Genomic DNA, 12,388 nt, shown 5'->3' on the forward strand with positions numbered 1-12,388 from the left:
GTTGATCATTTTTCAAAATCAACCCTCGTATTGATCATTTTTCAAAATCAACCCTTGTGTTGATCATTTTCGAAAATCAACCCTCGTGTTTCAAAATCAACTCTCGTGTTGATCATTTTTTAAATCAACTCCCGTGTTGATCATTCCCTCAAAATCAGCCCCTAGGTTGATCCTTTTTGCCAAAAGAATTATATTTTACTGGTCTCTTTCAAAATCAACCTTTGGGTTGATCCTCCTCTCAAAAATGAATTCTTACTAGTTTTTCAAAATGTTCTCGTCTTTCTCAAAAGATCCCATATGCGGGTAGGATCAAACAAAATCTTTCATCAACAATTCTCCATCAATTTTCATCAATCTCTTTTTTTCGTTCCCATTCAGGATAAGGGATAATCCTGAAATCATTCATAGGAGCTACGCAACTCTCTATAATGGTTCAGTCAAATTGTGAATGTTCTTGAGCCCAGAATTTTCACAAAGTTATCATTACAATCATCAAAAATTCTCAGAATGCCAATATTTTGTCAAAATTCAGCTCACAAGCTAAAACCCAGTCCTCGAACTGGCCATTTTAAAAAATTATCGATCTTAGATCGAACCCATCTTTAAAACTCAGTCCTCATACTAATCCCTTTTCTCAAAATTGTTGTTCTTAGTTGAACCGATGTTGTTTCTAATGAACCTATATTGTTCTTAATTAAACCAATATTGTTCTTAAGTGAACCGATATTGTTCTTAAGTGAACCGATATTGTTCTAAGCGAACCAATGTTGTTCCAAGCGAATCGATGTAGTTCTCATTTGAACCGATATTGTTCCAAGCAAACTGATGTTGTTCTTAACTGAACCGATGTTGTTCCTAATGAACCTATGTTGTTCTTAATTGAACCAATGTTGTTCTTAAGTGAACAGATGTTGTTTCAAGCAAACCGATGTTGTTCTCATTTGAACCGATGTTGTTTCAAGCGAACCGATATTGTTCTTAATTGAACCGATGTTGTTCCTAGTGAACCTATGTTGTTCTTAGTTGAACTGATGTTGTTCTTAGTTGAACCGATGTTGTTCTTAAATGAACCGATGTTATTCCAAGCGAATCACTACTGTTCTTAGTTGAACCGATGGTTGTTGTTCTTAATTGAACCAATGTTCTTAATTGAATTGATGTTGTTCTTAAGTGAACCGATGTTGTTCCTAGTGAACCAATGTTGTTCCTACGGAACCGATGTTTTTACGGAATAGATGTTGTTCCTATGGAACCAATATGAATTCCCTTTTGAACCATCACTTCTAATCTGATCTTTCCCGAAATTTGATCCCAGATCGAATCCTTTTGCAAAATATAATTTTTGTACTGATCATATTCAAAATTTTCAATCGAATCATTTTCTAAACCCAGTCCTCGCGCTGGTCTTTCTTTCAAGCTACCCAGCTTCCAAGTTGGAATAATTCTCCTTGAAGATCCGAGTTTCGACTCGGACCTTCCTTTAAATTAATCTAATTCCCTTTGAAGATCCAAGTTATGACTTAGGCCTTCATTTAAGTTAATCTAATTCTCCTTGAAGATCCAAGTTCTGACTCACACCTTCTTTCAAGTTGATCCATATTTTCTTTGAAATTCGAGTTTTGACTCGGACTTTCTTTAAAAAGAAATGAGTTCTGACTCGGACAATATTTTTCAAAAATGAGTTTAGACTTAGACGATCTCTTTTAAAATTGAGTTCTGAATCGGACGATTTCTTTCAAAAATGAGTTCTGACTCGAACGATCTCTCTCAAAACTGAATTTTGACTCAGGCGATCTCTTTTCAAAAATGAGTTTCGACTTGGACGATCTCTTTCAAAATCGAGTCCTGACTCAGACTTTCTTCCAAAAATGAGTTCTGACTCGGACTTTCTCTCAAAACTGAGTTCTGACTCAGACGATTTTTTTCAAAAAATGAGTTCTGACTCGGACAATCTCTTTTAAAATGAGTTTCGACTCGGACGATCTCTTTCAAAAATGAGTTCTAACTCGGACAATCTCTTTTAAAACTAAGTTTTGACTCGAACGATTTCTTTCAAAAATGAGTTCTGACTTGGATGACCTCTTTCAAAAACGAGTTCTGACTCGGACAATCTCTTTTCAAAAACCAAGTTTCGACTCAGAATTTCTCTCAAAACTGAGTTTTGACTCAGACTTTCTTTCAAAAATGAATTTTGATTTGGACTTTCTCTCAAAACTGAGTTCCGACTCAGACTTTCTTTTAAAAAATACAACTTCCGAGTTGGACTTTTTTTCAAAATCCAACCTTCAAGCGGTTCAAACTTCTAAATTCAACTTCATGATTAATGTCATGTGTTTACAAACCGACCTTCGGGTCAACCAATCTTGTCAATTCTAATCATGTTCTAACCTTCGGGTTGCAATTCTATCAATTTTAATCATTTTCCAAAACCTTCAGGTTGCAATTATATTAATTTCAAACCTTCAGAATAAATCTTCCTTCCAAAACCCAGTTTATCACTAGTCTCTCCAAACCCAGTTTAGCACTGGTCCTTCCCAAACCCAATCTTCGCAATAATCAAATTTTCAAGATCCAAATTTTAGTCACTGTGTTATCAATCTGACATCAAGTAAACTCTCTCACAAAGGATTCCAGAGCATATTGTCAGTATGCTACCAAAGATATTTGTTGATTCAAAAGAATTGTCTCGAACTACCTTCAATATTCTCTCTAAAAGGATAAAGTTTCTACAAAGAAAGAACGAAAATTCAAGCTTTTTTTGTTGGTCAACCGAAAGGATAAAGAAAAATTCTTGATATGACTAGCACGAAAAATTCAATGATGTTGAAAAGCCATAAATGAACCGATATGGATCATAGCTATGGCATATTTTTAAAGATTATTCTTTTGGTAACAAGGCAGTGGAAATATTCTGAGCGGTAAAAGAATCCACTCAATCTCTTTAGTCATTCAAGCTACAAATTAACTATTTGCAAAAGAGATCTCTCAATCATCGTCAAGTTGAAAATGGATGAATGAGTTAGACCCCCAGGGCCAAAGAAGACTCGGATCATCTCCAAGTTGAAGGAGCATGTAACGTGTTCTTCCAGGAAAAGTTCAAATCATTGCTGAGTTGAAGGCTGATGTGATGAACCTCCCAACAAACCCTAAAAGATATTTGATCTATGTTACCATCAAAAAGATTTTCAATCGAAGAGGCAATATCGTCAATATAATTCCTGGGACCAAAAGAAGATTTGGATCATCTCCAAGTTGAAGGAGTATGGAACGTGTCCTTCGAAGGAAAATCAGAACATCTCCAAGATGAAGGTTGATGTGATAAAATTCTCGCCAAACCCCAAAAGTGCTCAATTTTCATGTCTCAAAAAGAGTGCAAAAAGATTATCATGGATAAACCCAAGATATCAAACTGCCAAATTGTCAGAAATCGTCTTTATCTATATGAAATTTGTTCATCAATGTCTTTTTTCATTTGCTTTTATAAAACTGAGAATAATTCATCTCTATTCATATTAAGGAAATAAATAGCTTCCTTTAAGAAACTCAACAACAACAAAATTGAATTTGATTCTTAATTCTATGGAGTTAGCTCAATTAGAGGTAATACTCTAGGTAGAAAAAGGTAATATTTTCGCACAAATGTGCACATTCCAATCATTTTTTAATCAACTACAATCTTTATCTCATTGGCAACATTTTCTGGTTATTCCAACATAAAGCAAGAACTTGATGTCCATTTTGATATATCCTGGCATTGTTTTATCCCTCGTTAGGACTTGATTACAGGAGTTTTCAAGGTCCTTCCCTTCTGTTTGATCTGATCGCCTGGACTCTCGGATATGTACATTTTCCTTTTTCTCCATTGTCCTACCATAGACAGTTATTTTCAGGTCAAAGGTTGAGCATGTTTTTTCTCGCAAAAGGTTATTTTCAAAAGCTATTCAGTCCCAGTCAGGAGACACCTCAATCAACTCATTTTCAAAGCTTTAGGAACCCCCATTTTTATTCCACCTTTCGCAACCTCTTTCGGATTCTTTGTGCAAAATTCAGAAGTCCCATCATGGTTTCTTTATTTCAAAGATACCATATTTTTTATATCCATTCAGGTAAGGATTGTACCTGAGCCTCGTCACATGAGGTATTTTTCATATCCGTTCAGGTAAGGATTATACCTGAGCCTCGTCTCATGAGGTATTTTTCATATTTTCATATTCATTCAGGTAAGGATTGTACCTGAGCCTCGGCTTATGAGGTATTTTTCATATCCGTTCAGATAAGGATTATACCTGAGCCTCGGCTCACGAGGTATTTTTCATATCCGTTCAGGTAAGGATTGTACCTGAGCCCCAGCTCACGAGGTATTTTTCATATCCGTTCAGGTAAGGATTATACCTGAGCCTCGGCTCACGAGGTCTTTTTCATATCCGTTTAGGTACGGATTGTACCTGAGCCTCATCTCATGAGGTATTTTTCATATCCGTTCAGGTAAGGATTGTAACTGTGCCTCATCTCATGAAGTATTTTTCTATATTCATTTAGGTAAGGATTGTACCTGAGCCTTGTCTCACAAGATATTATTCAGAAATGTCCCATCACAGTTTTCTCACTTCTTTTATCCAATCATTTCAGTCTCGAGGATTCCGTCCTCCTCAAAGCCATTCAGGATAAGGTGCAAAACTTGAACCTTACTTCATGAAAATCATTCTTCATAATCAATTCTTTCGCACCCAGTCAGATTTTTCCTAACTAGTGTATTTTTATTTATTTATTTATTTATTTTGAAATTTGGTGTGTTTTTCTTTACTACTAAGCTCGGTCGTCAACCAGCTTAGCAATAAAGAGGGGCATCTGTAACACCCTAAAATTTTCAAATCTATTCTGGACATTTCTTTTTGCAGATGCCAAAACCCTGCGGGGCAATATCGAGTCTCACCATTAGGTTTATCCCAGTTCAGAGACCAATTTACCCCCTTTTAGCCAATAAAATTACCATTTTACCCCTAGGTCACCCTTAGACCTTTCATCAGTTAGGTTTAACCAAGCTCATTTCAAGTTCAAAAAAGTTAGAATAACTATCATTTTTAACTCCTCTGAGTTCACGATGAGCGAATTCTGTTCATTCTTGATCATTTCATCTAAATTAGCCCATTTCAGGAGAAATAAGCTCATTTTAGCTTAAATCTTAATCAAACTATTTCCGAGTCAGTCAAAACCATTAGATCCCATCCCAGTGAGTCTAATCTAAGTTCACCAGGAGTTCGAGTAGCTCAGTTCTAGTTCAAAGTCAATTTTTCACACTCGAACCTTCATTTTAGCTCATTTTAGCTCGTTTGAGCTCGATTCAGTCCAAATCGAGCTGACTCCAACTGGTTTAGCTAGTGCACTGGTCCTGAATTTAGCTCATCTGAGTATAATTGGCTTCGGATTCAGTTCATATGGATCCAATCCAGCTCAAATTAGTTCAGACATGTTTTGTACCGTGTTTCTACCTCCTGCAGGGCGAAAAAAAAAATACAAAATTCTTCAGGACACTATTTTCAATAATTTTTGAACTGAGATAGACCCCAAATTTGGACTCGGATCAATTCCTTCACCTAATATCTTATCAATATCCGAGATTCGGTCCATTTCAATTCAGATATTGGATCTAATGCTAGATCTGATGTCTAATTTCTTCTCAAACCTGGATTTTTCATCTGATTCATTCAGAAATCTATATCTAGAGTCTGATTCGTTCTTTGAACCTAGAATATCCCATCAGATATCCAGGATCCAATTAAGCCATTTCGGATCCATTTCAGTCTGGATCCACCTTTTGATTCGTTTAAAAGTTTAGTTCAATCAATTTTTGAACTCAAATTCATTTAACATCTGAGATGCAATTTCACTTTTTGATTTCTGGTCTAGATTCAAGATCCAATTTCATTATCTGAATTGGATCCCAAATCCAAATCCAAAATCCCAATTTTATAATGAATTTGGGGCTTTTACCATTTTTAATTCTTCAGAAATCAATATTTAGGGTTCGATTCCCATTTCTAACCAATTTTCTTCAAATCGAGATCCAGATCCAATTTTTTTCAAAACATTGTATCCAAATCTCTTTCAAAAACTCAATTTCTATCCCAATTTTAAAATCAATCCTTGGATTTCACATTAAAATCCATCATTTTACAAAAATCCTTTGAAAAATACTCTGGATCCAGTTCAAAAGTTAATTTGGATTTCAAAATATCAAAATAGATCCAAATCGAGTTTCAAAATCCAATCTTTATTCAAAATCAATTTGGAGATTTCAAATTTAAGATCAAAATCCAATTTTCATCCGTAAATTCAAAAAATAACCTTTGGATTTCAAAAATCCTTTGAAAAATACCCTGGATCCAGTTCAAAATTCAATTTGGAATTCGAAATGTCAAAATGGATCCAGATCGAGTTTCAAAATCAATTTGGGGATTTCAATTTCAAAATCAAAATCCAATTTCAAGATAATCTTTGAAATTTTAGAAACCAAAATTAGTGTTTTGCAAAAATTCTCAAAAATTCAATTTGGATCCGGTTTTGCCCAATTCAGAATTTATAAATCAAAAATTAAATTTTGAAGTTCAACTAATTCCAAAAATTTCCCTTTTCATTTTCGTATTTCATTCTTTTTTTTCTTAATTTTCAAAATCAAAATATCAAAAATGTTGTTTTCAAAGAGGGGCGCCACTTGGTATTTTCAAAATAAAAAATAAAAATCATTTTTACAAAACCTTTAAAAACCCATTTGCTTTTAAAAACCCACATGAGCATCACCCACAAGGTGATGCCATGTATCAAATTTTCAAAAAAATGGCCATTTGCCCATCTTTAAAACCCAAAAATGACTCACATGGACACCCTCTTGCAAGAGGGTGCCATGTGTCAATTTATTCACAAAGGGGCACTTTTGCCCATTTGACAAAATAGAAAAAGACCCACATGGGGTTGGCGCCAACCCCATGTGAGCCCCCCATTTGTCACATGACCACCCATGTGCAAAAGGGGTGCCATTTGTCAAAAAATTCTAAAAGGACTATTTCACCCATTTGGGAAAAAAGGAAATGCCCACATGGGCTTGGCATCTCATTTTTGAGATTTTTTAATCCCATATCTATCATTTTGCAAAAGTCATCCCCATTCTCAAACTATAAGTAGACCCCTTGGGGGTCTCTCTTCTCAACAAATTGGAGTTTGAGAAATTGATAGAACAAAGAAAAATCTGCTCTTTCTCTTCCCTTCTCCTCTCTCTCTCTCTCTTTTTCCTTGGAGGTTGACAAGTTTTCCAAAGAAAAAAACTCTCCTCCTTTTCATTGGTGGTTCAAACTTGGAGTGGTGGTTGGAGCAAGGAAGAAGAAGCCCAAGGTAGGCCCTCTCTCTCCCTTTCTTTTGATTTCTTTTCTTTTCTTTCTGTTTTTTTAGTTTCTCAAAAATCGCCACCCTTTTCTTCACTTCTTTCTTGCATTTTCTTTCAATTTCGTGTAATGGCAATATAGATCTAGTTTAATTCCAAAAAAAAAATCATTTTCTATGTTTGATCTATTCAAATTGCTATTTACATTGTGCATTTTCATTTTAGCCATTTAGAATTAGGATTTGATCTTTCAATAGATCAAATTCTACATTCTATGGGCCAAATCAATTTCAATCTATGCCCAATGCACTTAATTTCATTTTAGATGCTTTAATTTATGTTTTACATCATTTTTATTATCATCTATGATCTAGAATGGTAGATCTCAAGTTTGATCATTGGATCAAACCATTTATGAGATTATATTCCATTCAATTATGTTGAGATGATATTTTCAATTTTGGTTCATTTTTTCTCTCATCATTTTGCATATAATTATGTCTTATTTTGATCTGATTTTATACCATATCTCTATAAATGTATTTTCGGGATCCACACCAAAAAATAGATCAATCTGAGTTAGTTTGATTCCTTAAAAAAATCTCGATTCGGACCCTACCATTTGGTCTCGTCTGAATTTTTTCTGAAATTAAACAAACTTGTTTGAGTGATTTCTCCCTAACCAGAGATGATCTTTCAAATCTATAAAAAATAAAATTTTCAGCATTGAGTCTAGTTTCTTCATGTAAATTTTTATCTATTTCTATGGTATTTTCATATTTGTTTTTGGCCAAAAACCGAAATCCTATTATGATGTGTCACTTTTAGGGTTTGGTTTTTAGCCCAATTTGGCAGTCATATCTCTCTAATGAGAGATCATTTTCGAGATATGAAAAAACGATCTTCTTCATCTACATGTATAGTTTCTTTATGTAAATTTTTATCCATTTCTATGGAATATTTCTATTTCTTTTGCATTTTAAGTCAGAACCTTGACTGTCGGCAATCTCATGCATTGTTGAGACTCAAAACCAACTTGTTGCATTCATATCTCCCTAATGGAAGATCATTTTTTAGATCTGTAAAAAAGAGTTTTCTCCTTAAAATGTCTAGTTTATGCATCTCAGTTTTTAAAAAACTTCGTTAAGTTTTCATTTGTCATTTGGATCAAAAATCAGAAACCTGTTGATTTTTCTTTCACAGGCTTTTACAGTTTTTTGACCAACTTGATCAGATGGGATCTTCCCAATAGGAGATCATTTTCTAGATCTGTAAATTGAGAATTTTTCACGGTTAAACTGAGCAATTTCTACCATAAATTTGGGAGAAATTGAATTAGTTTAGCCCCTGAAACTCAAAAATTACATAAACTTGTCTGTCAAAGCTCAATTTCCTGATTTCAAAATTTATTTCTCAATGTTTTAATCATATCTCAAGTTTTAAAAATGTTTTCAAGATCTGTAAAAAGGATATGCTTCCTTAAAAAGTTAAAAATCAATGAAATCAATTTTTAGCTCAATCTGAGTTATTTTAGGCTTTTATTCCTTCAAAATACTCTTACAGGGTCGATTTACATATCTCAATTTTGAAATATCATGTTTTACTTAGATAAAAAAACCCAAATTTGGGTTTTCCTCCAACTTTTTCTGCATTTTTTAAATCTAGGATACTTTTAAGGATATTAGAAACCTTCAAATCAAATTTCATCAATTTCTAATAGGTTTATAGATTTTTCTTTCATTTTTTGAAGCATAAAAAGGCTAAATTATAAAATTTTCTTAATTTTTCAATAATTGAAGAAAAATCATAAATGCCTACATTTTTTTCTAACATGTTTGTTCATTTTGTAAGATCTTTCTTTTCTTTATTTTCAATTAATGTAATGCATTTATGGGTTGTAATAATTGTATTAATGAGAAATTTACTTTATGCTTAGTTTAGAATGAATGAGCATATTACTTTAATTTTTCTTCATTTAATTTGTTGTATTTTTTTTTATTTTATTAAAAACACTATAGAAACATGAATGACATGTGCATCATTTAATAAAAGATAAGTAAAACTAAGTAGAGTTTGTATTTACTGCCGTAGTCAAAATATAAATAATACTTAGAATTATTATTCTTTATTAAAATATAAAAAAAATGACTTACACTCAAGTCAATTTCAAAAATCATCATATTTCACAAAAATGCATTTTCTTCCTTTATTAGAATCCAAAATAAAGATTAATTCAGAGTATATTCATGGTCATAATCATAAATATATAAAAAATTAATCTTGTTTTACTTTTATAAAGGCATAAAATTAATTTTATTCTTTATTGAAATTTAAATAAAGATTAAATTGAAATATGTTTGTGGCCATAGTCATGGATATATTAAAATTTATTTTTTTTTAATTCTATTAAAGAATGAAATTTGCATTTTAGACTCAATTTCAAACAAATTCTTTTAATGCATTCATCATTTAAGATAGAATTGTATCATTTTATTTTTTTTCAAAATTACTAGTCAAGTGATTTTTGAATTTCAAATTGATTTTTTAAAATAATTTTCATTTCTAAATTCAAATATCTATTTTCAATTTCCAATTTTTTATTTTTATTCCTTACTTTCCATTTTGAAAATTCAAAATTTAAATTTTTGAATTTCATTTTAAATTCAAATGTCAATTTCAATTTTTTAATTCTTTTTAATTTCAAAATTTTATTCCAAATTCAAATACTAATTCTCATTTTTCCATTTTTCGAGTTCTAGTCTTAATTCCATTCTCCAATTCTCAACTTCCCATTTCTAATTTCAAAATTTCATCTTGAATTCGAATTTCAATTCTAAATCTCAAAGTTCAATCCTCAAATTCAATTCTAAAATTAAATTTTGAATTTCAGTTGAATCCTAAATCCCAATTTCTTTTCAAATTTCAATTTTGATTTCAGATTCAATTACATTTTCATTTTCAAATTTCAATTCTTTCAAATTAAGTTCAAATTTCAATTTTAAATTTCTATTCTAACTTCTAATTTTCAATTTCAAAATCTGAATTCAATTCCAAGTTTGATTTCTCAATTCAAAAATCGAACTCCAAATTTGATTTTCCAATTTAATTCAACTCAGATCTCAAATTTGAAAACTTAACTTTGAATTCAATTCCGAAATCACGTTGAAAGTTCAAATCTCTGAAAATTTTTCAAAAGCATACACATTATCAAACTCAAAATCATAACACAAGTCTGATTCAATGTGCATTTAGGACTTAGAATGATGTTTTAAATAAATTTAAGCAAAAGAAAGGCATAAATTTGATCATTGGTTCAATTACCCCTGGTAAAAGCGTCGAGAACTGCTAAAGGCGTCAGGAACGGTTGAACTTCGTACCGACGAGTGAATCCCGTCTTTTTCTTTTCTCATAAATTTCAAAACGAAAGTGAGTAATTTCAAAATATATTTTCAAAAGGGTCAAGTGAGACCTTGCGAGAGTTTTTCACTTTCTTCTCCTAAAAAGAAACAAAAGAAAAAAAATCGCAACGATCACATGCATAACCTTCTCAGCCCCTTGGCTCAAAGGGGACCAACCTCGAAACCATTTTAAATTCAAAAGTTAGACATGACCTGGCCCTTGGCTCAAACAAAATTGGCTACCAGCAGGTAGGTCCGGCACCGCACAGGATCCCAACACAATTGGGATCATGTGCATATCACAAATGCAATGTGCCGCTGTACCAGGTCACCATCAATCTGCTGTTGGACTCGGGCCCCACTCTGGCAGGGTGAAAAACAGAAGAAGATTATAAGGCGCTGCGGCACATTGAATTTGTGCAATGGGACTGCACCTGATCCGCACTCAAGCAAACATGAGACCATGGTTATAAAAAGCACCTCTTCACCTGGATCCACCATCTAGGTTTCTAATTTGTTGATGTTAGATACCAAGATTCTAATATTCCGAAAATGGAAAGATTACGAGGGACATCTAAAGTTTCAAACTTTATTTTTTTCGATACAAGGAAATGGAGAGACAAAAACATGGAATCTACCCCTACCAATTCTTCATTTTCCCAGTCCTGGATCCCCTCACAAAAAGGAGGTAATTGTCAATTCCTTCACACAAAATTCAGATTCTCCTCCAAAGCTCTAGCCAGCCAATTTTAAAACTTCACATAAACTCATTGTTCATTTTCTCTCACGAGTCTTCTCCAAAAGAAATTGTAAGCTAAATTCTTGGAACACAGGAAAGAAAAAGGGAACTCCATTCTCTCCAAATCATATTTGTCTTAGTTGCATCCAAATCATTCCACCAATTCCCTTCAAATACCTCTTTTCCAAACATAAACTCTTAGCATCTCTCTCTCACACACATTTCAGGATCTCCACAAAGCAGCAGGACACAAGTGAACGATCAACAACTAAAACGGGGTGAAAACAAAAAGGCTCATTTACAAAAATACCAGCAATTGAGTTACATGCCAACTATTTCTTTTGATCATCATTAACAATTGCTATCTGCAGTCACCCAAAAGTTTTTATGGGACAAAAAAGAGAAAACCTAAAAGCAAATCAACTAAATGCCAAGAAAAAACAAAAAACAAACTCGTGTGCACTAACCTGCAGAGGCGCACAAGCAAAATAAAAACAAAAACTATGGGTTTGTGGCGGTTGTGTGGCATTGGGAACTTCATGTGCCGGTCAGAATTCTCCCTTAATGACTGCAGTAATGCTTACCACAGCTCCACAAATGATCAATTAACAACGCCACTGTCTCCAAGACGGCTGCTGCGTCAAGGGAGCCTCACTCATGCCGAACTGCATTATACTTCTCTGCAAGGATCGGAGTTTTCATAATTGAGATCATCAGTATTTTGAATTTCGGACTGCACTCGCCACCACTGCACAAAATCAAATTAGATTTTATTAGAAAACTGGTTGACAGAAATAAAACAACCTTGCCAAAAGTCATCTGAACACAATCCATCAATGAACTAGAAAAAAAGTTGTTGGCATGATGATTTAATTT

General features: G+C 33.1%; 1 protein-coding gene across 1 annotated transcript in view; it reads right to left on the minus strand.

Annotated features, from left to right (window-relative positions):
• Positions 1-11,791: 11,791 nt before the first annotated feature.
• The window catches only part of LOC149847601 (cullin-associated NEDD8-dissociated protein 1-like), a 52,706-nt gene continuing 52,109 nt past the window's right edge, over positions 11,792-12,388 (minus strand). The window contains exon 29 of the mRNA XM_089997118.1: positions 11,792-12,260. Within this exon, the coding sequence (XP_089853244.1) occupies positions 12,164-12,260 (97 nt within the window). The 3' untranslated portion in view covers positions 11,792-12,163. The remainder of the gene's footprint in view (positions 12,261-12,388) is intronic.

The sequence above is a fragment of the Nuphar pumila genome, chromosome 2, assembly GCF_984573655.1.
Source record: "Nuphar pumila chromosome 2, dmNupPumi1.hap1.1, whole genome shotgun sequence".
Taxonomy (NCBI): domain Eukaryota; kingdom Viridiplantae; phylum Streptophyta; class Magnoliopsida; order Nymphaeales; family Nymphaeaceae; genus Nuphar; species Nuphar pumila.